The sequence below is a fragment of the Ursus maritimus genome, unplaced genomic scaffold, assembly GCF_017311325.1.
Source record: "Ursus maritimus isolate PB19 unplaced genomic scaffold, ASM1731132v1 scaffold_24, whole genome shotgun sequence".
In the NCBI taxonomy this organism is placed as follows: Eukaryota; Metazoa; Chordata; class Mammalia; order Carnivora; family Ursidae; genus Ursus; species Ursus maritimus.
In genome coordinates, this window is record NW_024424897.1 from 15898930 (window position 1) to 15926042 (window position 27113).

Consider the following 27113-nt stretch of genomic DNA (forward strand, 5'->3'; position numbering starts at 1 on the left):
CATCTGTCTTAAGTGTACAGTTTGATACATTTTCATAAAAATCTATATTTGTACAACTACCATCATAATTAGGTTCTAGAACCACCCCATAAAGTTTTCTCATGGCTCTGAGCAGTTGTAGCCTGTTTTATAACTTGGTAATAGTTTGTGAATATCATTCTTCTGCTGGAATGTTCTTTTTTTTTTAATGTTCTTTTCTAACAGTATTTTAATAACCCTGATATTGTTTCATAGAGCTGTATCATGAATTACTGGACATTTAGGCTACTTTGAGTTTCTTACTATTAAAAATCCAACATAATCATCTTTATAACTAAATCATTTGTATATTCATGATTACTTCTTTAGGAATAATTTCTAGAAGTGGAAGTACTGAGTCAGTGGTTATAATTAGCTGCATTACTCAGCTGTGAGGTCAGGGCATTTTATCCGCTCATTCACTGTTATATATCCAAGTCCTAGAACAGGGGCCAGCAGACAGTATGCAACTCCATAAATAATTGTTGAATGAATGGCTGAATACCTGTTGCTATACTGTATTTCACCTGCAAGATGCCAGTTTCTACTGTCAACCACAGTGCAGGACAGATTGATAGATGGTACATTTTAGATTTTCCAGGACAGATAGACTTAAAAATATTCTGTCCTGTTATCCCATTGATCCAAGAAAATATTCCAGGAATTTCAATATTTTGGCATCCAAATTACATCTCTTAGATTGCCTATTACAGTCATAGTATATCAAAAAAAATCTGTCAAACCATAAATCTTGTTTTCTGGGTAGGAAACATGGTCACTTGTCTATAAGGTTCTTTTTTTTTTTTTAAAGATTTTATTTATTTTTAAAAAGATTTTATTTATTTATTTGACAGGAAGACAGAGAGAGAGCACAAGCAGGGGGAGTGGTAGGCAGAGGGAGAAGCAGGCTCCCTGCTGAGCAAGGAGCCCCATGGGGGACTCAGTCCCAGAACCCCGGGATCATGACCTGACCTGAAGGCAGATGCTTAACCAACTGAGCCACCCAGGCATCCCAAGATCTTATTTATTTGAGAGAGACAAAGCGAGCAAGAGAGAGCAAACAAGAAAGAGCATGAACAGGGGGAGTGGCAGGCAGAGGAAGAGGGAGAAGCAGGCTCCCTACTGAGCAGGGAGCCTGGTGTGGGGCTAAACTCCAGAACCCCAGGATCACTACCTGAGCTGAAGGCAGATGCTTAACGGACTGAGCCACCCAGTTGCCCCAAGGTTCTCCTTCTCAACATCATAATATTGTAAAGAATGGCAAATATATTTAGACAGTTCTGAATATTCAAGGTTAACACAAATTTACTTTACGTCTGTTTCATTAAATAGTTCTAGGAGCCTTCACTATCTTCATTGCTTTTTTCTGGCGTGGTGTGATTTTATATTATAAGCCACTGTCTCCATCAATATGGAACATGTCTTTTCCTTTTTCTAACAGGAAAAAAAATGTAATGGATGATAATCCCTAAACAGGATTAAAACAGCAAATTTTATGCATATTTTTCCACTATAAAAAAGTACACCTCCCAAACTTGTAATAGTTATACGTGTGCGTCTTTATTAAATACACTAAAGAACAACAGCAACAAGTGTAATGGATGGGATCAACTATTTTTAAGAGGGATCCAAGAGATCAGCCTGATGATGTGTGACGATGGAGCCTTAGGGACACTCAAATTTAAGATTCCCTGGGAGATGGTAATATTATTCCCTGGAACTGAAAGATCATTGTCATCTGCTGCCTCTGGACTCTTTTACAAATAACCAAAAACCTAACGTCGCTTACGGTCACGTAAATTCAGATGCTTATTACCGGGAGGGCCCTTAGGGGCTCCCAGGGGCAACCCTGTGTTGAGGTAAGTGCCCACGTTCGGCTTTCTCCTTCTGCCCAGGCAGTTTTGAGCCAGATGGGGGCAGCAGAGCGCAGCTGTTTGCTGGGGAGATAACCGCATGGCCTCTATTTACTCGTCAAGAATCAGGAAAGGGAAACCGCATTATGACTTAAACTTTTTTACTGGTCAGAATTCAAAAGATGTCAACAGCTGCTAAGAATGTACTAGACAAAAGCAAGAAACCATAATTTTGATATCTATGAAAAAGGTAGTTTGCAATGAGCTGTTTAGAAAATGTAGAATTTCATTGTCGAAACCTTTTGAAACCTTTCCGTTTTCTTTTTCTTCCTGTCTCTGTGTCACATTCACTGATATCGGAGGATGAAGAGAATACAGAGTTGTGGAAGGTATTCCTATTCATGTAGGCATCATATAACCTTAAGTCCTTCGGCGAAAGTAATTCTTGGCAAACATTCCAGGACCAGGTGTAGGTAGAAAAGGTGTCATAAAAGGACTCATTTTTAGTGTCTACTCCAATCAGATCCCCTCGGATCTTCCGCCAGAGGTTTAGCATGTCCTTCCGGTGCTCAAGGGCAATTCCCAAGTTATAGGCATCTGTAGCCCTCTTCACCTGCAGTGAGAGAGCAGACATTTGCAGCAGTTTCCTTAACGTATCTTTGACTTATGAACCACAATTCTGATAGCCCAAGGGTTACATTCCCAGGCTAGCTGAAAATCACTGAGTTTAAGAGTGGTTGGAACCTCTTGAGGACATGTGAGTTAGGAGTTGATGGACAATCAAAATGTATGATTTGGGAATACTGAGATAAGACATTTTACAACAATATTAAAAACACAATAAACTAAACCAAGGAGGAAGTGTGGGATGGAGATAGTCTTTGGAGATAAAAGGAGTGCCAAGGACGGCACTCAATCCAGCCTAGGTCAGGGAGGGAGAAGATGCTGAGTAGGTCCTCAAGGATTTGACCGGATTGAGGGAGTCAGTGGTGATGGGAAGGGTTCCAGGGAAAGGAGACAGTATAAACAAAGGGTCAAAGGTAATAAGCCTCTGGAGTTGGTGGGATGCACAAGCACATTAGTATTGCTAAAATGTCAGGTTTTGAAAGTAAGAGGGAAGGGATGATGCAGGTAAGGCAGGTAAAACATTGTCTGCTGCAAAGACCCTTTGGCTTGATTTCAGTGAGGTTAAGAGAGCCCTCTCCTCAGTGAAAATCATGCGGTAGTAAGCCACTGTTCTGATGGAAGCGAGACAAATCTCAGTGTGTAGAGCAGAAAATATTGCTGAGAGATCCTGTGACTGTTGAGAGGGCAAGATTCATTTGTAAGCAGGACAGGGATGTAGCTGTATCTTCACAATAGATCAGCAACAGCTGTGTGGAGAATGGGTGGAGGAGAGCAGCTGTGAGGCAGAGATAGGAGGTTGGACGGTGTTGTCCCGGCAAGACCTAATGAGGGCTCCGGGTAAGGCAGTAGTGGTAGGACAAAGGGGACGGATTGAAAAATCTTCAGAAGAAAGAGTAGCCACATTTGGTCATAGGTGGATGTGAAGAGTGAGGACAATATATAAATTAGGATGATTCCTCACCTTCTAGTTTCATTGATGGGGTAGACAGTGGTATCAGCACCCGATGTCAGGAAGAATCCCCAAGGGAAGAGCCAGTTTGATGCAGATGAGGAGTCTGGTTTGGACATGTAGGGTTTGATGTGCTGAGACAGTGAGCTAATGTTCATCAGGCAGTGAGATAAGTCGAAAGTAATGGAGAGAAGTCCAGGCTAGTGACAAATTAAAGAGTTATCAGTATGTAGGTGGCAGCTGAAACAAGGAGGGTAGACTGAGCTCATCCGAAGAATACTTGCCCTAGCTTTTCCTTCACTTAACGCAGAGATCCCTGGTGTTCTGCTAGGTTACAGGTATGCCACATTACTGACCTTCTCAAGCTTATTAGTCCTTGGGGCAGCTGCTGCTGTAGACTGGAGGTCTCTGGCTATAAGCAGCCTCCATTTACTCCAGCATGAATATGTGCCATGATGAGACAGAGGTTGGGAGCCCACTCCTTTGTGATACGCAGTACTGACCACCTGTAGTTTCATTTATCCCCATATCCCCATATCCCTACTGCACATTGCCTTCTTTTCCACCCTCACTCCAAGCTCATGGAGGGCAGGGGCTATGTTTTCTTTTTTTTCCTGTGGTAGCCCCTAATTTTAGAACTTTGTTAATAATGTATAAATATTTACTAAACAAATGAATGGATGAGTGCATATAATGGGAAGAGCAGTAGGATGGGACTAGAACATGAAGAAATATCCAATTTAAGGGATGAACATTCAGGAAAGAGAAGCGAGAGGAAGGGACACAGAGCCGCAAGACACAGTATTGTAAAGGCCGAGGAAGTAGAAAATGTCAGAGTTTGATCACTAGTGTCAAATGCAGAAGAGAGGAGGCATGAAATACATACACCCCAGCCTGTGGAGTACAAAAGTTGCTAAGACGTCAGGGCACAAAAGTAGACCGGCAGCACAGAGTTGTGGTTAAAAGTGTGGATTCCAGGGCCAAGCTGTGCATGTTTATAATTCTGACTCTATTACTTCCTCTATTACTTCTGCCTTTAGACAAGTCAACCTCTCTGTGCATATCTATAAAACGACAATGGTAACAGCACCTATCCGGAAGGACTGTTGTGATAAGTAAATGAATTAGTGCCTGTAGAATACTTGGAGAGTACTTCTAGAGCACCGTGCCTGGCACCTAGGAAGTGCACTCAAACTCTTCTTCTTTCAGCTGCTATAACCAAGATGCTTTCACTCGTCATGATTCCCCTTAGTACACCTGCTCACTGTGACTGCTGGTCTACTGCCTTAACTAGTTGCTATTTCCAGCATGACACAAATGAACGTCCCAGAAACAGTGCTGGGTATGGTTCCATGGGTGATTAGCAGGATGAATTTTAGCAGTTGACATTTGAATCCATTTGATCGTAGAGCAAGAAACATCATGACAATGAGTAAAAATGAGAAACGATCTTGTCTTATTTTAAAGACAGAGCAGGAAAAATACCTTTGGGATGTATGGTTTTAGTATTGAGGTGGAAAATATCTGCTCATGGCCTTCTGGGAAGGCATGCCGTAACAGTGAATACTCACATGCTGTTTAATAGCAGCTGCATCTGTCACCGTCCAATTCTGCTTCTTCTTGAGTATTTGGTCAATGGCCAGAATGTCACTTGGATAGCCTGAGACTGGGTCAAAAGGCTTTATATTTGCTGCCTTTATGCACATTAAAAAAAGAAAGTTAGTGATATACTTGGGTTGAATTATACAACAAAGACATAATGAACAGAAATACATCGTATTAGGAAGGGGTTTGTATGTGATTTATAAGGTTATTCAACTTGTTTTGGGGCGCTTAGCATAGCACCATGTGTAACTGAGCATTTAGCAAATTCTCTTTCATAATGATGAAGCCTACTCAGAAGTGTAGACCAGAAGATGGTTTATGTGTGGAATGGATATGGAGGGTAGAGAGGAGCCAGTTCTACCCTCACCAAATTTCCTAAGCCATCACAAAGCACTGAAAAGTAAAGAAGGTGCCCTCCACAGAGTACAACCTATATTACTTCCAAACTTCCACTGGGGAGCCAGCTGTCTATTTTCCCTGTTCCAGGGCTGCTGAACATGCCGGTGGAAATCATGTAAATATGTGGATTGGTTTCTTTGAAAGTGTTTAGTATCCAGTCTCATCCAGAAACTCAGTACAGCTTGACACCACTTTTCTTCACTGAATGCTGTTAATTCTCTTACAGACCTCATGGCTGTCCTCTTAGTGGCTGCTGGAAAGCCAGATCTGCACACCCCCTCGGCGAGTGATTGTCTCTCTAGGACTAGCTAACACGAATTCTTTTCACTCTTCTCTCCACCTTAGAATTGCTCCATTGTGCAGCCTGATTTTTCCTCTTTGCCTTTGAGAGTTTTTCCTGATTTCCAAGGTCAAAGTCTCCCCCCTGTATTTTTATTAATTCCCCTCCTGGACCATTTCCCTTCAATTTTCCTTGTTCCACGGCTGGCTTCACGGGTGTGTGACCTGTGCAATCCCATAGGACCGTGTGCTCAGAAGGGCCCTGAATGTGGTTTTTTGCTCTGCTGTTGCGGTCTTTAAATTCTTAGTAATTTTTGGACAAGGGGCCCTACATTTCCAATTTGCCCTTGCTCCACAAATTACATAGCCAGTCCTGCCTCTCTCCTACGTCTTCAGTTTCTCTTCCTTGGCCAGTGGTTGTCAGCTTTGGCTGCATGTTGGAACTTTTAAAAATACCGAAGTCCGAACCCCATCTCGAGATCTGATTTGATTGGATGGGGTTGTGGCCTGGACACAGGGTGGTTAGAAGCTCTCCTTGGTGGTTCTGTTGTGCAGACAAGATAGAGAACCACAGCTCTAAGGGCCCTTCCTCCTGGCTACTAATGCAGCTCAAGTTCCCCCTGTCCTGAAACCTTTTTCTAGATTCTGATTCTTCATGTTCCATGTCTCTCTTCCTTAACAGGTAACATTTTTTTTTGTCAAATGAGTTGATTTCCTTTTTTTTTTTTTCCTTTTGGCCTGCTTTATTAGTTTCTAGAGATACATGATAAATATCTCCCACTGTGATTATGGGTTTGTATATTCACATCTTTTTAGCACACACAATGCCTTTAAAATGTCTAAATTTAATCCTTACAATTCTGTGAATTGTCACCTTATCTGTGAATTTGCTAGGTGCATACAGGTTCAGGATAGATACGTCTTCCTGATGATTTAAAAAAATAATTAAATAGCATCTTTATCTTTAGTTAGGTTTTCCTTAAATTTTACTCTCCCCATACTAATATACTGATGCCGGCTCACTCTGATTTGTATTTGCCTGATGTATCTTTTCCTGTCCTTTTACTTTGAAACTTTCTGTGTTATATTTTAGGTGTGTCTCCTTTAAAGAACAGGTATCTGAAAATTATTAGAAATCAGTCTCAGTATCCTTTTTAGACTTGAAAGATGATCCATTGTCTATTTTTTCTTTTTAATACTTTTTAATTAAACTAGTATGTTTTAATCTTTTACTGTGATTATTGATATATTTGGATTCTGGCTATTTGGTTTTGCACTTTCTATTATTCCATGTTTTCTCATTTTTTCTTGTTCTTTCCCCCTTCTATTTGACAGTTATTAATTTTAACGATTATTCATTAAATTATTCATGATTCATTTTAAAGTGATTATCCTCACGTTTTTAACACTCATTATAAATTTAACAAATTATAGATGTGACCAATATCCTAAGTCTCTACTCAAACAATAAAATGAACTTGGAAAGCTGAGTACCACCCTTTTCATCTCCTGTGTCACTGTGGTGTATAGTATTTTTTTAGTTCTTGTTGATTAGTGTTCCCCAAACCAGTAATTCTTCTTTAGATTTATGTATTTATTTGAGAGCACGCAGGCGCGTGAGTGTAGGGTGGGGAGGGGCAGGCAGAGAGGGAGCAGACTCCCTGCTGAGTGGGGGGCCTGATGCGGGGTTCCATCCCAGGACTCTGAGATCATGACCTGAGCTGAAATCAAGAGTTGGATGCTTAACCTCCTGGGCCACCCAGGCAACCCTAAAATTTAAATTCAAATAGCCACTGTGGCTACCATTATTGGAAGACTCAGGTTTAGATGGTGTAGGACCATGAGTGTTATAGGAAAGAGTTTGGCTTTTACTCTGAGTGATGTGAAAAACCATTGGCAAGTTTTGAGCTGATTTTAGCAGAGCCACTTTGGTTGCTGTGTTGAGAATAGACCGCAGAGGGCAAAGACAGGAGCGGACCATTTAGAAAGCTCTTGACACTATCTCTGCTGATGATTAGAGACAATCTTGTTCTCAATAAAGACTTTGTATTATAATTTCCTTTCATCCAAAAGATATGGAGTCTCCTATGGTCCAAGTTCTGTTCTAGGTGATAGGGATCCCTCAGTGAAAGAAATAAAGTCCTTGCCTCCATGAACCTTATATTCTGGTTGGAGAGATTGACAGTAAATAGAAGGATCACAGGTGGAGGGCTTAGTGTTGGGAAATAAATTTAAAGGGGAATAAAGTTCCCCTTATTTCCAACTTGTCGGTGACATCTGCCTGTGGGTATGACTTCATCTGGAGAGATAAATTCAAAGTCTGAACTTAAGGGCATCTGTGACTGTGATACTCCTCTAGAGTCTTTATTTTTTAAGTTTTTATTCAAATTCTGGCCAGTTAACATACAGTGTAATACTAGTTTCAGGTGTTCCATATAGTGATTCAACACTTGCATACAACACCTGGTGCCCATCAGAAGTGCATCCTTAATCCCTATCACCTATTAACCCATCCCCCTACCCACTCCCCTTCTGGTTACCATGTGTTTGTTCTCTATTGTTAAGAGTTTGTTTCTTGCTTTCTGTTTCCCCTTTGCTTGTTTGTTTCTTAAGTTCCACCTGTAAGTGAAATCATATGGTATTTGTCTTTCTCTGACTTATTTCCCTTAGCATAATACTCTCTAGCTCCAACCACACTGTTGCAAATGGCAAGATTTCATTCTTTATGCACAATGGAATATCGCTCGGGCATAAAAAAAGACACACACGTGCGTGCATGTGTGCGTGCGCGCACACACACACCTCTTCTTTATCCATTCATGTATCGATAGACATTTGGGCTGTTTCCATAATTTGGCTATTGTAGATAATGCTGCTACAAACATTGGAGTGCATATATTTCTTTGAATTAGTATTTTTGTATCCTTTGGGTAAATACCTCGTAGTGCAGCTGCTGGGTCATAGGGTAGTTCTCTTTTTAACTTTTTGATGAACCTCCATACTGTTTTCCAGAGTGGCTGCAGCAGTTTGCATTCCCACCAACAGTACAAGAGGGTTCCCCTTTCTCTACATCCTTGCCGGCACCTGTTTTCCTCTAGAATCTTTAGAAATTTTTTATTTTATTGTGGTAGGAACACTTAATGTGAGATCTATGCTCTTAACACATTTTTTGGTGTACAATACGTTTTGTTAACTCAGGCACAGTGTTGTACAGCATATTGCTAGAATTACTCATCTTGCATAATTGAGACTGTATGCCTGTTGATTAGCAGCTCCCCACTACCCCCTGCCCCCAGCCTCAGGGACTCTTAAACTCTATGTCTGGAGGGCCTTCTAAAAGATTTCATAGTGATGTGTACACCACATGATTTCTGGAACCGGAGAGGCTTCACTGGTCTCCAGTCAAATCTTTTTTTTTTTTTAAGATTTTATTTATTTATTTGATATATATAGAGAGAGCACAAGCAGGGGGAGTGGGAGAGGGAGAAGCAGGCTCCCCACTGAGCAGGGAGCCCGATTCGGGGCTCAATCCCAGGATCCTGGGATCATGACCTGAGCCGAAGGCAGATGCTTAACTAAATGAGCCACCCAGGTGCCCCTCCAGTCAAATCTTGATGTTGTTTTGCAGGATGGGAGGCCTGTTATAAACCAGGAGTAAGGCCAGAGCTTCCTCAGAGAATACCCAGAAACCAAGGCATAGCTGCCTGAGACCTTAACGCTCAGAGCGTGAAGTAGGCCAGAAGGTGTAGCCGGGACTATAAGTAGGGTTCTAGTCCAAGGGCAGGATGGCCACTTCATCACAGATTGCTCCACTGAGTTGTAGACCTGGTCCTCTCATCCCGTGGTGTCTGGCTCAACCATGATCTAGAGCCAGGTGAGGGAGTCCGTAATGCAGCTTCTGGCCGCTAGGTTGAAGGGAGAGCAGGTGCAGGTAGGATCTGAGGGCCCTTTTATTGTTATTCTTATACTCCCCACCTCTAACCCCAACCCTAAGGTTGTATTTTTCAGTAAGTTTAACTATTTGTTGAAATTAAATGAAATATTTATACCTAGGCTTAACTTTAGGAACTGGTTTGAAATATAATGACTGAAAATGTCATTAAAAAAATATTAGTTGTGTTAAGTTAGAACTTGAAAACCTAAGTATTTAAATTAACTAATGTGACATAACCAAAATCTTACCTGTGTCTTCCAGTCTCTTTTATGGAAAAAATAGTTCTCAAAGAAATCCAGAGGCTCCTTTCTCCTTTGCATTTCTAATTTCTGTATGTCTTTGAATGGCTTTCCCATCACCACCCCATCCATGTTAGGAAACAATGGAAAGATGGGTATTTTTGAATATGGGCTATCTGAAGGAGGACTGCACCCTTAAAAGATAGAAAAATGGTATTATGAACAGTGTAAGAAGAAATTCACATGAAAGACATACATGTGGTGCCTATTTTGCTTTTTGTCTAGTCTTCTCAGTGGCCATGATCCCCCCTTTTCACTTTTCTCACCCCCCTCCCCATCCGTAGAGTCTAGGCTTCATCCAGACTCTAGGCTTCACCTGTATCAGGAGGATTCAGGTGAAGGTGTAGATTTGCTTTCAAATGATACCTGTGTGGCAGAGGCCAGTCACTCAGAATAGGCTATGGTCCTGCTTCTCTCGTGCTTGGCCTCTAGTATTTATTTCTGATCAGTAATATACAAATAAATCTTTTACAACAATGGGGAGAGGACAAGTGGTTCTTACTCTTGAGATCTTCAAGAAATTTAAGTAAATCCTTTTCTTTCATTATTGTGATCCGGGCGGCGTTAGCAAAGGCGGCTGTGCTTGAACTTGGAGGTGTGCATATGTCTGGCTTAAATCTCCTTTTCTCATAACCCATAATGTAGGGACTCCACGACATTCCTGATGTGGTATCCTGGAATTTTCTTCGGAAATAGCTTAAAAAAAAAAGTAATCCAAAAAAGAATAGAAAGTGCTGTAGAGTCCTACTGAAAAAGAGTCTTAAGTGTTGGACATTTTCTTTTTTTAGCGATCTGGTTGGAGTCTGGCTTATTTATTTATTTTAAAAAGATTTTATTTATTTATTTGAGAGAGAGAGAGTGAGCACAAGTGGGAGAGAAGCAGAGGGAGAGGGAGGAGGGGGAAAGGGAGAGAGAGAATCCAAGCGGACTCCGCGCCGAGTACAGAGCCCGACGACACAGGGCTCCACCTCACGACCATGAGATCATGACCTGAGTCGAAATCAAGAGTTGGACGCTTAATCTACTGAGCCACCCAGGCGCCCCTGGAGTCTGGTTTATAATCAGAAAATTCCTTCTGTAGCCTTAAACCCAACCATCTACAATGTTCTCACTCTTCTCTGAAAATATATAATGCTCTTTTCTCTTAGTATAATTTAATTCCTACAGGTCCTTCAAGGTTCACCTTTCCTTTCCCTCAGAGTATTCTCTGCACACTCTACAGCTCTGAGTGTGGTCTCCAGGCCAGCAGCATCAGCAGCACTGGGAACTTGTCAAAAAGAGATTCTCGATCCTCACACAAACTCACTGAATCAGAAACCCTGGGACCCAGCAATGTGTTGAAACAATGCCCGGTGATCCTGATGGGTGCTCAAGTTGGAGAACGCTGCTGTAGTCTATCATCTCCCCTCCCCCAGCTCAACTTTGCTCAACGGTTACTTACCATGTTATATTTATAACTAGTTGCTTCCTCGCCTTCCTCCTCCTTTCTTTTTGTAATCTTTCTTTAATAATACAGGTTTTCCTGATATCTCTTTTGGTCCCTGGATGCCTATTCATATTTAAGAGAGAGAGTAAGCACTCTTTAAGGCCAATTGGAAGCTTTTTGATATGGTGGGTCTTATTGAGTGGGAACTTCACTATCAGGTTATTGGCTGGAGTCTTGTTTCATCAAGGGCCTTTTTTTTTTTTTTTTTTAAACGAGACCTTTTAGTTAGGAGTATCCATGTTTTTCTTCTCTCCTGAGCTAGTCAATATCAGGAGCCTCGGGTATTTTAACCTAGTGGTATAAATCTAGCTGTCAGCATATTGGGACACAAGGAAGGGGAAGGGGACTGGTGGGGGGGGGTCTCATCATTCAATAAATGGACTTTCACATAATTTCTGGTTTCTACTCTGATACCCTCATCCTTAGTTATGTCTGATATCACTGAGTCCAGACAATCCTTCTGGTACAACCTCTTCAGAGAGGTGACTGTCAGGGCAGTCACTTGGTTGTATGGGGTTGGGGAGAAGAATCTGAGGGTCAACCTGCTTCTCATGCTACTTTAATTTTTTTTAAAGATTTTGTTTATTTATTTGACAGTGAGAGCACAAGAAGGAGGAGTGGCAGGCAGAGGGAGAGGGAGAAGCAGGCTCCCTACAGAGCAGGGGGAGCCCGATGTGGGACTTGATCCCAGGACCCTGGGATCATGACCTGAGCCGAAGGCAGTTGCTTAACCAACTGAGCCACCCAGGCGCCCTCATGCTACTTTTAATTAGTCTTTCTGCTTCAGGGTCTCCCTGCCCTCTACTTTTAGAGGTTGTTGGTGCCTCAGTTCCTGCACCTGTTAGGTGCTCTATGGTGAGAACTGGCTTCTGGACCTTCTCTACAGCAGGTGCTCAGGTGTCAGCTTGTCCTGGGCTTACCAGCCGGTAAATAGTCATCCATTTCCTTTCCAGCTTCCCAAATTATGTTGATAGCTCTGGTCCAGTGTTCTTGTTTTTGTGGCTTTATGCCCTCTAAAATTCTTTTACTATCATTTTAGTGTGATTTCAGAAGGGAGAAGAGGTAAAAACATGCATTTATTCTAGTACATTTAACCCGACTGCTATTTTTTTTAACTCTCTAAAATCTGGCTTTTCTCCCATCATTCTTTTGGAACCAAAAGTGCCTTATGATTTCTTAATTAACATCTTAACTATCAAATCTAACTCTACCCATTCAGTCCTGACTTCACTTCGCCTTACTTTAGCATTTAATACTGGGGGAAAGTCTGTCCTGGTCTGGATTTCTCTGTGGCCCTGGCTTCTCTGACTTCACACTATCCTGGTTCCCTTCTTGATGGCTAATGTTTCCTTTGCTGACTCTCTTGTTCTTTCCATTCCAGAAGTATGGGAATTCCTTATGGTTCTGCCCTCAGTCCTTTTTGCTTCTTGCCCCGCTCCCTCCCCAGCATGGGGATAGAGAGAAGTGCACAGTTATGAGGCAGGTTTAGGAGCTCAAACAGACAGGATTCTGTGAATGGCTGGATGTAGGGAGTGACAGAGCAGCAGCAGCAGCTAAGAAGGATGCTGGGCCTTTGGCAATTGGATAAACACAGTGAGGTGGTGGACCATTCACCGAGATTTGGAACCCAAGTGGAAGAACTAGTAGAAGTAGGGGAGGGTGAAGGACATGAATTAAGTTTTGACGTTTTGAGTTTGAGGTACCTATGGGACTGCCCAGTAGGCAGATGGAAACTCTAGAGTGGGATCTGGGCTAGGTATACAGCCCAGTCTTCTCTATGCCTTGTTCTCCTTGCCTGTCAGTGGGATGTGGGAACCTACCTCACAGTGTTGAAGTAATGATTAAATGATCATTCAACAGAGAGTTACTGAGTGTAAATATTTTTTTTTTCTAGACACTAGGGATATAACAGTGAATACAACAGACAAAAATAATCCCTGGTCTCATGGAGCTTATGTTCTAGCATGAGAAAACACACAACAAGCAAAATAAGTAAGTAAATTACATACTATGTTAGAAATTGATAGTATGGCAAAAATAGAGAAGGGGAGACAGAGAGTGGTAGGAGGGTTGAATTTTAGGTAGGGTGGCCAGAGAAGGCCTTACTAAGATGACAATATTTGAACAAAGACCCGGAGGTGGGGAGATAGTGAGTCATATGGATATCTGGGCAAAGAGCATTCCGGGTAGGGGGAACAGGAAGTGCAAAGGCCTTGAGATGCGAGCATATCTGGTGTATCTGAGGAACAGCATGGAGGCCAGCATGGATTGAGCAGAGTAATAGGAGACGAAGTCAAAGAGGTCAGAAGCGAGTGCAGATCACCGGGAGGGCCAGTAAGTCATGGAAAGTGTGAGGCTTGTACTCTGAGGGAAAAAGGAGGGTTTTGAAGGTTTTCAGCAGAGGAGTGACATGATCCGACAACGTTTTAAAAGGATCCTTTGGTGCTGTAGGCGGCAGGGCATCAGCTGGGCAGAGGGAGTGTTGAGAATAGACTGTGGAGTGGGCAAGTCATGGGGGTGGGAGTCAAGAGGTGCAAGGAGGGAGACCAGTTAGGAGACAGTAATCCAGGAAAAAGCTAATGCATGTAAAGTGCACACTCAGAATTCTGCATGTAATGCTCAATAAATGCTTCTATCAACTATGGGAATGCCTATCAAATTCTACCATTATCCAGCTAGAGACTGGTTTTCTCAGAAACTAAATGAATGATCTTTGCCACTCATCTGACAGTTAATTATGTGATATATTTTGCGTCATTTCACTTTTGTATATTTAGTAATCTACATACTTATGGCTTTTTCTCTTAATTTATATTTTAAGTTCCTTAAATGCAAATGCTACGTATTAAACACTTGATCTTCTTAGAAACCAGGTACATGATGAGTAACAACCATAATCATCATCATAATAAAAACACCAACATTAGCTAAGATTTCCTGAGAGGCAGTCTAGGGGGCTGGATAAGAGCATGGGCTCTGGAATCAGACTGTTTGTGCTAAAATCTAGGCACCATTGCCCCTTGGGCAAGTTACTTAACTTCCTGTACTTCAGGTCTTTCATCTGTAAAATGAGGATAATAGTACCCATTAAGGAGGTGAGGATTCAAACAGATAATATATATGTTCTATGACTATTCTAGCTACTTCCACACAATAATATTTATTGAGCTCTAGGAATATTTATTGAACCACTTCACCTGCATTATCACATATCATCCCCACAACTGCCCTATAAAGTAGGTATTATTATTATTATTATTATTATTATTATTATTATTTTAAGGTAGGTATTATTATTGTTGTTCCCATTTTATAGATGAGGAAGCCAAGGCTGAGAAGTTAAGCAATTGTCAAATTTGTGTACCAAGAGCAGGATTTAATAAATGTCTTTGAAATGGAATGAAGAATAGAATTTTGTGTACCCTCTGGTTCCATATCTGACAAATACAGGATAGCATATAGAGATTATCCATTGAGTGTTCTGAAAACATTCTGTATTTTTCAGTCTAAAAGAGAAAGCAGAATGCTTTGAAAGAGTATGAGCTAAAAGGATTGATAACAGCAATATTCAATATCTATACTACAATAATATAAATAGTTCGAGGAAGTTTATCTTTAGTGGTATTTGCTGGAATAAAGCACATTTGGGTGTGAGAACGCTTCTTCATCCTCTATTCTCAAGTCCAGTTCTGGCTCAGCTCCAGTCCAAAGGCACTTTGGGAGGTCTGAAATTGCTCTACATCATCCCAGAGTCAAAAGATCTCTTGGGAGCCCCTGGTAGTTCCAGCATGAATGGGAGTGTCTTCCAAACTAGATTTCCAAGCCCACCCAAAGTCGTCCCTGGAAAAGTCTTACTCTTCTGGGGTTCTCTAGCCTAGGGTAGAAGAGTCTGAACTTTCTTGGCCATCTTAGGCCCTCAGTGGGCCCTGAGATAGTGTGAGGTCAGTCTTGCAATTTCAGAGTTAGCACAGTTGGGATGAAGGACTAAGGTCCCATGTGGCATGTGAGCTTTGCCACCGACCCCTTCTCCTTTGTTTTGGAGCAGACCCTGTGGAGTAGGATGTTAGTCAGAGGTGACTGCCTTGTAAATATCCTCATAAGTGCTTCTAAGAAGGCTGATTTTACCCTTCTTTGCCACTTACCTTACTATTTCCATTATAGCCTTTCTGGGTAAAGCTGAAGTCTCTACAAGCTTTGATAGGATTTCAAACAACAGGATCCCTGGGTTGCCAGCTAAATCTAAACATTTCTCCTTTTCTGGAACTATGAAGGGGAAAAAAATTCAAAATGCCTTCTGAAAAAAACATCTATCAAAAAAAGTAATAAGCCGACAGTCTTTTTAGTCTACTTACAATATTAATACCAAGCCAGGTACTAGAGAATTACAGAAAACCATTCAAAATCTGTTCTATTTGGTAGAAAGGTAATTTTGATTACTGAACAGACACAATAATCATTAAAAAATGCTTTTAGCTCCATGACTTCTAAGTAAATATTGCCTTGTAAGTCAATACATTTAACATAAACATGAAGTATGTATTAAGGACTACTGTCCGGTTCTTCTGGGTAAGGGACTTGCTGATTAACGTATCTCAGGCTTGCAGGCAAACCCTTGTTACTACAGTAATACTTGAAGCAGTAGCTTCTGTCTCTTCTAAGGACAGCTCACTGCCTATGAATGAACGTATTTTCCAAAACTGCACACAGTATTTGGAATTTGAAATGTATTTATCCCAGAAAACATGACACAAATTGTGGTTAGTTTTTCCAAGGCAGACTATTAAACTCATAAACAAACCATCAGAGGACTAATGACAGTATGTCAAGGACACCTCCACATCACTTATGACCTTGTGCGAGAACATGCTCTTTCACCTCTAGCCGACTCTCCTATCCTCACACTGAGGGCAGGGTGAGGAAGATATTTTTTAGGAGTAGTGAATTATCGATACCCCAAATTTGCATGAGAGAGAGCATTTTTCTTTTTCTAAACATATTTTTCATTTGTAAAGGGACTACCTCCCAAAGCAGCACACACACTTGATGAGGAATATTATAAGAGGTAACTGAATTTTTCTACATTATTCCAAGTGATGCGCATTGGAGACCAAAAAGCAGTGTCTCCTGCAGAAGGACTTGATGCATTTAAGTTAAAATTCTAAAATGGTATCAATTTGCTTCGCAAATATTGTTTTGGAGAAGCAGGATGACAGTAAATCTCATGCCGGAGTACACCTTCCTCACTTGTCTTCAGCTCGGAAGCCTTGGAAGCCTAAATGAATAATGGTTCCTATGCAGTGAGTCGCGGCCACCCAAATGCCATGTTTTGTAATATCTCTACTCACCCACAGCTTGAAGGAAGCGGTTCTTATCTGTTAGCACCTTTATAAAGTCTGAGAAATTCACCTTCCCATCTCCTGCAACAGAAATCTAAGGCTCAGAACAAGGATGTAAGATGCATTTTAGTAATCAGATTATATACTAAATGTAAAATGAAAACACCTTGGACTATTCAATACTTAGAATCAGACAGCACGTTAAGGCTGGAGATGTGCTCAGGGAAGCACTGGTCTTCTTGAAGTGGTTTTAGCACCGTGAGGCGAGTCACCCACAGCTGCCAGAAGCAATGGTGGGGTATAAACATCAAACGAGGGGCTCCCAGCCCCTGCAGTCCTATCCACTCACTCCTTTCTGAGAGACTTGCCATTTTTGCAAGGAATCCACTCCTACTTTCCCACTCCATCCCCACCTCTGATATTTCTATTATTCTAACACCCCCAAATTGTACCCAGTCTCTTCTAACGTTATAGGATAGTGCTACTAGAGGCACGTGGGTGTATTTTGATGCAGGAACGGGAAAATTGGGCGGAGTTAGTGGAAAACAAGTGACATCTTAATTAACTGGTGACACTGATTCATACGTGGAGCTTATGCTAATTGAATGGGGCACTGGCAGTTGGGTGGGGAGAGGTGAGAGGAGATAATTTGCTGACTATATATTCCATACAACGTATCAGCTTGGGCTATAATTACTAGGTCAGTATATTCAAAGGAAATATTATCTAAAAGCTTTAAAAATATCAACAAAAATGCTGTGGCATTTCAAATTCAATAGAGGTGGGCCCTAAGGATCAAAGGAAGATTTGTACTAATCTGATTCAAATGGAAACAAAGGGCTTGGATTTTCTTGGTAACATGACATTTTTGAAACTGTCAATGCCTTTGTATCTGTTATATCAAGGCACTCTCCAAAACGTACGTCATGATAGGTAATCTGAATTTAATATTGAAATGTGATAGTCACTTTTAGTTTCCACACATGAGTTTTCAAATAGTCCATTTTGTAGCATTAATTTGATTTTTTTTGCATTAATTTGATTTTATAACTTGTACACATATCTTACTGATATCCTTAAAGAGAAACACATACATGTACTTTTGATAATGAGGTTTATTTCTGTTTATATAATCACTGAAAGAAAAACATGTCTTTATAAAAACCTTTTATGAGAAAAATAATTACAAGTCAAAGTACTCACGATCAATATCAGCACATTTTAATTCATTATAGACATCATGCTTGGTTAGATTCATTCCCAACTTAGCTAAAGTGCACATCATTCCATGTAAATCAATACAGCCAGTTTTATCCTTGTTAAAGAAGCTGTAGGCATCTTGGAAGGCTGAGGAAATGTAATTAAGTTAGGCAGTTATTGAAGAATAAGTACATATTCTAATGGAACTAGGGCTGACTATATAGTTGATTGGACATCATATTCTGAAAAAGTATTGAGAGAAAAATGCATACTTAATAGACATTTCATATAAAGGACAGGGTCCTTCCATGAGATTTGAATTGGAATAAACTACTTGCTGGAAAACCAAGTATGTTGGTAAAATGGCCTTTGAAACCTGTCCACACCTTAATTCCTAGAATCTGTGAATGTCTTACTTACACGACAAAAGGGACTTTGCAGATATAATTAAGATAAATTACCCTGGATTACTGAGTGGGCCCAATCTAATCACAGGGGCCCTTGGGCAGCTAGAAACAAGAGAGATGTGGCGGGAGGAGAGATCAGAGAGATTCAAAGCACAAGAAGGACTCTGTTACTGGTTCGGAGATGGAAGAGGCAATGTGATGTGGGACACAGACAGCCATCAGGGGCTGGGAGAGGCTCCTGGCTAACCGCCAGTAAGGAAGTGAGACTTGAGCCCTAGAACCACAAGTAACTAGGTTCCACCAAGAACCTGAATGATCTTGGAAGCAGATTTTCCTTCAGAGCCTCTTTTTTTTTAAAGATTTTATTTCTTTGTCAGAGAGAGAGAGAGAGAGAGAGCACAAGCAGGGGGAGGGGCAGACAGAGGCAGAGGGAGAAGCAGACTCGCCGCTGAATAAGGAGCCCCATGCGGAACTCGATCCCAGGACCCTGGGATCATGACCTGAGCCGAAGGCAGATGCTTAACCAACTGAGCCACCCAGGTGTCCCCCTTCAGAGCCTCTTGATAAGAAGCCAGGCTGGCCAGCACCTTCATTTTGACCTTGAAAGACCCGGAGAAGAGGAACTAGCCAAGCCCACCTGGACTTCTGGCCCACAGAACGGCGAGGTACTAAATTTGTGTTGTTTTAAGCTGCTAAGTTTATGGCGATTTGTTATGGAGCAACAGAAAACTGATGCATCAAAATGGACCCAAATTATATGCATGTGAATGTTCTGAATAGACTCAAAGTTTTTTTCAAAGACACACTCAGGGCATTAACTGGAGCCGAAAATAGACATGTATTTTCTAAAATTAGCAAATGAAGAAATCCACCCAGAACAAAGTATATCTCAAATGGCACCAGAATAAAACCTATTTCATGTCACGTTCAAGTGTTAGCATCTGCATGTATGAGAGTGATTCAGCCTGTAGAGATAAAATGATACCTGCCTTGTAACTGTGTGAGTGGGAAACATCTTTCTCCCTTGGTTGAAGGCAGGCTTCTCTAGGGCTGGAGTCATCTCTGACTTGTTTCTAATTCCTCCCATTACTTCTAGCATGTTAGTAGGCATGCCTTCTAGCAGCCAGGTGCTGCTCCCAGTGCCTAGGATACATCAGTGCCCTAAACAGGCAGAGATCTCTGCCCTTATATAAATGTAATGAACAGGTAAGTTGGATAGCCACCCAGGCGCCCCTTTAATTTTATTTTAGATTGGTTTTAGATAGAGTTGCAAAGATAGCCCAGAGAATTCCCATAGGTCCCTCACCCAGTTTCCCCCAATGTTAGCACCTTACATTACTGTGGTACATTTATTGCATCTAAGAAGCCAACACTGGTGTAGTGCTATTAACTAAACTGTAGACATTAATCACGTTTCATTTGTTTTTCCCTAAGGCCCTTTTACTTTTCCAGGATCCCATCCAGGATGCCATATTACATTTAGTTGTCATATCTTTTTAGCCTCTTTTCCGTAACAGTTTCTGAGACTTTCCTTGCTTTGGGTGACCTTGACAGTTCCAATGACAGAGCCAATGACGGGTATTTTGTGGAAGTCCCTCAATTTGGGGTTTTCTCACGTTTTTCTCATGGTTAGCCTGAGATGATAGATTTTTGGAAAGAAGATGACCATTCTCATCATTATATCGAGGCTACGTATTATCAGTATGACTTACCACTGATGATGTTTATCTTGATAACCTGGCTGAGGGAGCGTTTGTCAGGGTGTTCCACTGTAAAGTTACTTCCCTCCTTTCCATATTTTACTCTTTGGAAGCAAGTCACTAAGGGAAGTCCAGACTCAGGGCACAGAAGGCTGGGGACAGGGGGATTTAAGTTCCACCTCCTGGAGGAACTAATATCTCCATGCATTATTTGGAATTCTCTTGTAGGAGTGGTTTGTCTCTTCTCCATAAAAAATTCAGTCATTTGGGCGCCTGGGTGGCTCAGTCAGTTAAGCGGCTGCCTTCAGCTCAGGTCATGATCCCAGGGTCCTGGAATCAAGCCCTGCATCAGGTTCCCTGCTCAGTGGAGCCTGCTTCTCTTTCTCCTTCTGCTTCTACTCCCTTCCTCTCTCTCTCTCGCAAATATAAATAAATAAAAACTCTTAAAAAAATTCAGTCATTTATTTCTGTCAGTATGGACTTGTGGGTATTTATTTTATACTTTGAGTTATAACCCAATACTATTTTATTTATTTTTGTTGCCCAAATTGCTCTGGCTTTCACCATTGTGAACCCTTTGAGGTTGGCTTCTGTATCCCTCCAAAAAGCTCCTGTGTCTTTTTGTTTTTTGAGCACTTCCTTCCTTTCTGTCACTACAAGATGTTCCAGGTTTGTTGTCTTCTTTTTTTTTTTTTTAAAGATTTTATTTATTTATGTGACAGAGAGACAGCCAGCGAGAGAGGGAACACAGCAGGGGAGTGGGAGAGGAAGAAGCAGGCTCCCAGCGGAGGAGCCCGATGTGGGACTCGATTCCGGAACACCGGGGTCACACCCTGAACCGAAGGCAGACGCTTAACGACTGCGCTACCCAGGCGCCCCCCAGGTTTGTCTTCTATGTTCCCTGCCTGGGCCCTAGAATCAGCCATTTGTCCCAGCAACTCTGCTTCTCTCATAGGAGGCTGGCATTAGAAGTCAGGGTCTGGGTGCTGGGTCTGCTTGTTGCTGTGGGGGTATCAGTGCCTCTAAGTCCTCTCAGCAGACAGTGCTGGGAAGTACATGTGTGAATACTAACACACATACACACACACATTTATTTCTTGATCTATCCATCTGTATCCATATGAAGCTAAACATGAGTTCACATGAGTTCACACTGATGTCCCAAACCTAAGCCAGTACTACCGGTTCACTTTAGCCTTCTCCCCTTGTTTATCTGTAACTTCCCACGCCAACAGTGGGAACCTGGCTCCCAGCATCCACCATCCATTTACTGAGTTATTCTGTCCTCCTCGACATGTACACCAGTTTCAGAATTGTTACACTATCCCCCTATAAGAAACACCTGTACTAGCTAGAGTACACTATTTATGTATAGATCCTTTTGTGTTTGGTCTTAGAGCTTCTAGTCAAAACACCATTTTGGAAGTTCCTTAGGTCAGCTCTTCCCCTTACTCCTACCTGACTTATGTTTTAAAAAGATCACTCCAGTTGTTGTTAGAAAAACCGACTTTTTTAAAAAAGATTTTATTTATTTATTTGACAGAGAGACAGCCAGCGAGAGAGGGAACACAAGCAGGGGGAGTGGGAGAGGAAGCAGCAGGCTCCCAGTGGAGGAGCCTGATGTGGGGCTCGATCCCACAACGCCAGGATCACGCCCTGAGCCGAAGGCAGACGCTTAACGACTGAGCCACCCAGGCGCCCCAGAAAAACAGACTTTTGTAAGGGTTTGGGTAGAAGTGTGGAGATTAGAGTCAGGGGGCTATTGTGGGTGAGCAACAATGTGCCTCAGACCACGGTTGTAGCACACGTGGTAAGAACTGGCTGCTTCCAGAGAGATTTTAAAGGTAGAGTCAACGAGACTTTTTGATGGTAGGCTGAGTCAGAAGAGTCAAGGATGTCTCCAAGATTTTTTCCAGAACAGTGAAAGGAGATGGCGAAGACTGTGGGTTGAGCATGTTTTAAGAGTCAGAGGCTGAGGGGAAGGAAGAATGGGGACCTACTGTTTAGTGGGTGTGGAGGTTCAGTTTGGGAAGATGAAAGTGTCTGGAGGTGGATGTGGTGATGGCTCTAGAACATGTGAATATATTTAATGTGCTGACCCGTACATATATACTTGAAAATGGTTAAAATTGTAATTTTTAAAGAATATTCTGTTTATTTATTTGAGAGAGACAGAGAGGGAGAGAGCATGAGCACAGAGAGACAGGCAGAGGGGGAAGCCGACTCCCCGATGAGCAGGGAGCCCGATGTCGGACTCAATCCCAGGACCCTGGGATCATGACCTGAGCCGAAGGCAGATGCTTAATGGACTGAGCCATTCAGGTGCCCCTAGAATTGTAATTTTTATGTTATATGTATTTTACCACAATAAAAATGAGAGTATGAGGAACACATCAGGAGTTCAGTTTTGGACATGTTGATTTTGAGGTGTCTATTAGAAATACAACTGGGGGTGTTCAAGGAGGCAATCAGATATGAGCCCGGAGCTGGGGAGAGAGGCGTGAGCTGGACATATACATTTGAGAATTGTCAGCATATAGTGTTTAAAACCTGTTCCTTCCTGCAGAAACCACCGGAAAGGCTCTTGCCCACTTCCCCCCACCCACCCTTTGCCTCCTGACTATGGTGCTGCCTTGTGTGGCCCTTCCTGCTGTGCTGTGCCTCTTATTTTTAGGGATCTATGAGTATAAGATACTTCTTCCTCTTTGACAGTCATTTCTGTGTCTGTATGTCTGATAATACCTGATTAAAATAGATCTTGGCTGGAAGGGGGGCGCCTGGGTAGCTCAGTTGGTTGAGTGTCCAACTCTTGGTTTTGGTTCAGGTCATGATCTCAGGGTCATGGGATTGAGCCCTGCGTCTGGCTCTGTGCTCAGTATGGAGTTTGCTTGAGATTTTCTCCCTCTGCTCCCCCACCCCCCTTACATGCTCTCTCTCTCTCCAATAAAACGAATTAAATCTTAAAAAAAAAATACATCCCGGGAACCCCTAATACAAGCACCAATGTATATGAATGAGTGTTAGGAACCTTAAAAGTTTTAGAAGGCTATAAACTTATTATTAAGGCATTTAGCTCAGTTTAACAATGAAAAATGTAATTCTGATCTTGATAATCTTTTGTGCTCTTCAAGCCAGCTTTCCTAGCAATAAAGGTGATTCTTTGGTTTCTGTTTTGTTTTCAATTGGTTCCAAACTTGGAGGGGAGAAGCATTAGGCTTCCTAGAACCCAAACACAGCATGCTTGACTTTCTTTCTTTTTTTCCTCTTCTTTTTTCCAGGGAGTCATGCTTTCCCTTTCCTTTGGGCCTTTGCAGATTTCACTCTTTCTGTCCAGAACACTTCCTTTGCACTGTTTGCCTCCTACTTATTATCCAGCCTTCTCTAGGACTCCCCTCTTAACTTCCCAAGACCAAGTCAGGAGACTTTCTTTTAGGCTCCCAAAATACTTTATACTTCCCCATAATAACTTATGTTATATTGTGATTTAAATGTTTCAGTCAAAAACTCATGGTTTAATGGTCTGACTTCTCTGAAGGACTTCCTATCAGGGCAGTGACCACGTCTGACTTGTTATATTTCCCATGCTTAGTATACTGTGGGCTTTAAATAAATATTTGCTGTTTGGACTAATAAACTATAGCCTATATAGCTATTTATACTGCCCCATTGCTTAATTTCTATTTGACTTTGCATTTGTTCTTTTGTATACTCACAAGTTCTTATTTGAATAAAAATATTTGTCTAGGACTGTCCAAATTCTAGGAGATGTCTGTTTGAAAGTAATCCCCCTTCCTTCCCACAAATTAGACACTGAATTAGAACTTTTGCTCTCAAAAAGCAGAGTACTACAGACAACTCTTGAAATTGCATTAGAGAAGAAAATGATCAGATTTATCAAGGGGCCTTAGTTGATGCTTTCACTTGAGGGCTTATTGTCATTACCTTGCATTTGTGAGGCATTCAGCTTCTTTGCTTTGCTTTGGCAGGGGAGAGATCCTGGTAAATCTTTATCCCTGACAAAAGACATGAGAAGATTTAATACATATATGAAACAGGCAAATATTAGTTCCATTCATCAGTTTTTGCTGACTGGAATGACTGTGAGCATCACAATATATCCAGAGTCTCACCTCCTAAGGGACCTGTTACTGTCACTCACCAATAGTTACAGGATGGACAGTGAGAAAATGCTGGCTACTGAGGTCCACATCTGCTCTATACCTGCCCATCGCCCTTATAACCTTAAAAAATCTGATTTTCTCCATTTTACAAAAGAGGAAACTGAAGCTCAGAGGGATTAAATAACTTGCCCCAAATTGCACAGATAATAGGTGAAAGTCATGGGATTCATACTCAGGTTTATCTGACTCCAAAGCTCAAGGATTTGCCCTACACTATTCCTATTCCTAGAAATAGGAATTGTTTCAAATTTTTAAGTGGTATAAATAATCTTATGATGAATATCTTTATACTGAAAGCTTTGTAACCATAGTTATCTTATGACTTTAACTGCCAAACTGTATTTTTACCAGCATATTAGAGAGAGGGAGATACATCTACATCTATACTAAAACATCATCTACATGTGTATCATCTATCTACCTACCTACCTACCTACCTACTACCTACCTACCTATCTACCTACCTACCTATCTACCTACCTACCTACCTATCTCCCTATCTACCTACCTACCTACCTACCTATCTACCTACCTACCTATCTATCTATATCTATCATCTGAGACAGTGCTTCTGGAGAGTTTGGAACCCTGGGTGACTTTTAATTTTCTCAGAAAAATAAAATCTGGGAAAAGAGAAAACATATTACTACTTTGGGGATATTTTGTATAGATCTCCAAGGGGTAATTCATTTAGGAACATAAAAATATGTTATACAAAACTGGGTTTGCTTATAATACAGTCATTTAAAAGTAAACTTAAATAATCATGATTTTATAAATTAATTTTATTTAAAATACATTTAGCTTTGATACCAAACTAAAAGTTTTAATATGGAATCTCTTAGTTTTTGTTTTTACTAGAAGCAGTTAAAAAAGTGAAATGGGAAGAAATACTAAACATGGTCTATTTAAAAAGCTATGGTTTATGCACTTAGCATTTAGTATATAACCTACAGTATCTAGTAGATTCGACTGATTTTCAAAGACGGACCTAGTAAAAACGGAGGCGATAAGGTCTCAAAATACACCATTCCTAACTTTTTCGACATGCAATTTTACCTAATTAGTCTTATTTTCTCTGCTTTTACTAACACTGATTTCTTCTTATGGTGTTTCTGTTCTGTCACCTACTTGAACTTCTGAAAACTCAAGGTGGCCCTTACTCTGATACGTTATTTTATATTTGTTGTATTTCTAAATATAAATGAATTTCTTCTGCATGATATTAAAGATGCAGTAGATGGAGAAATATGGAGTTCTCAAGAAGCATGAGGAAAGTAGAAGGCCAGGCAGGATGAAGTCTTTATTGGCTACATTAAGAAAAGGATACTCTTGGCAGAATTTCAAATCTTATCTTGGCTCACAAATGGGAAACAGTCTTTTTATTTTATAACATTTCAAAGGTTTGAAGTACCTTAAATTTGGAATGAGCTCAGCCTAGACTCTCATCTCATGTAGGAATTCCCTCTATGTGCAGTATTGTCAAGTCTTTGCTTGACTACTTTCAGTGACAAGGATGTCATTAGTTCAAGAAACAGCTTGTAATGCAGGGTAGGGAACAATGAGATCAAGGGATTTGGTGGCAGTACGGTTGTCTTACCCACATCCCTGTAAAAAGGTCAGTAATCTACTCTTGTAGCAGTGGCATAGTTAAGGGCATTAGGGGAAATACTTTCAAAGTGGCACAGAAAATGGATGGTTTGAGAGAGAAGAGAGGCTTTCCTTCTTACGCTCTGATAAAATATAGATCAGGCTCTTATTTTCGGTCATTAGTGGCTACGGTTTATTGGAATTTGTAGTTATCAGACTGAGAAAAAAGCTATTGTTAATGTCAGAGGCAAAGCTCCCTTCCTAATTTTAGCTCAAGGTTAGTCATGACCAATTTACCCAGATTTCATTTTATTGGTCATATTTGAGCTATAGACTCTTCCTCTATACTGACTTGCTTAGGGGATTAGGTCTTCTTTCTGATCCTCAAACTTTATTCTCCTTTAAACCGGCACTCAAAATATCTGAATGTATTACTGACAACTTCTTAAGCCCTCTTGGGTATTCTGACCCCCTACACAAAAATTCCTTCTCATTTGGGGGAACAGGAAAGAGAACTTTTTGTTTCTCCAATCTAAAAGGATATATATATTTTTCTTTTTATAAAAAACCTTTATCTTTAATTCATATATTTAGTTTTATAACTCAATTTATCACAGGGTACTTGAAGAGCCTTCTAACTTGTTTCCTCATAGCCTTTATGGGTATTTAAAATATTTATCACCTTAATAATTCTTCACCATAATCTATTCAGGGTGCCTAGGTGGCTCAGTCAGTTGGGTGTCTGACTCTTGATTTCGGCTCAGGTCATGATCTCAGGATCATGAGATCAAGCTCTGAGTAGGGCTCTATGCTCGGAGCAGAGTTGGCTTGAAATTCTCTCTTTCCTCTCCCTCTGCCCCTCCCCCTGCTCATGCACACATGCTCTCTCTTTAAATAAGTAAAAGATTTTGTGTATTTGTCAGAGAGAGAGAGAGAGCGAGAGCAAGCACAAGCAGGGGGAGTGGCAGGCAGAGGGAGAAGCAGGCTCCCTGCTGAGCAAGGAGCTCAATGTGGGACTCAATCCGAGGACCCTGGGATCATGACCTGAGCTGAAGGCAGACGCTTAACTGACTCAGCCACCAGGTGTCCCTAAATAAGTAAAACCTTAAAAAAAAAAGATTCTTTACCTTAATCTATCACCTGAATACATTCATTACTTACCTCTTGCCATGGGAGCTGGGTACTTTTGTTAGAGGATTCAGCTTAAATTTTGATTTAATGTCAGAAACTGCCATAGGGCCAATAACTCT

At 41.2% G+C, this 27113-nt stretch overlaps 1 protein-coding gene across 1 annotated transcript; it reads right to left on the bottom strand.

Annotated features, from left to right (window-relative positions):
- Nucleotides 1-1618: 1618 nt before the first annotated feature.
- On the bottom strand, nucleotides 1619-27113 carry EFCAB3 (EF-hand calcium binding domain 3). Its single transcript, XM_008693581.2, has 9 exons — nucleotides 27025-27113; nucleotides 24035-24105; nucleotides 17989-18132; nucleotides 16795-16866; nucleotides 15592-15712; nucleotides 10466-10659; nucleotides 9913-10097; nucleotides 5019-5141; nucleotides 1619-2484 (listed from the first exon to the last, which is right to left on the bottom strand). Exons 1-9 carry the CDS (start codon nucleotides 27096-27098, stop codon nucleotides 2158-2160), a joined length of 1311 nt encoding a protein of 436 aa, XP_008691803.2. The 5' UTR covers nucleotides 27099-27113; the 3' UTR covers nucleotides 1619-2157.

Bases quoted from the DNA above. Each gene is read 5' to 3' on its own strand.
- EFCAB3 (XM_008693581.2), bottom strand. From the start codon at position 27,098: ATGGCAGTTTCTGACATTAAATCAAAATTTAAGCTGAATCCTCTAACA. The intron at 15,713-16,794 runs GTGAGTAGAGAT...TCCCCTTCATAG, and splicing joins CCGCTTCCTTCAAGCTGTGG to TTCCAGAAAAGGAGAAATGT. The intron at 2,485-5,018 runs GTGAGTATTCAC...CTCTCACTGCAG, and splicing joins CAGCTGCTATTAAACAGCAT to GTGAAGAGGGCTACAGATGC.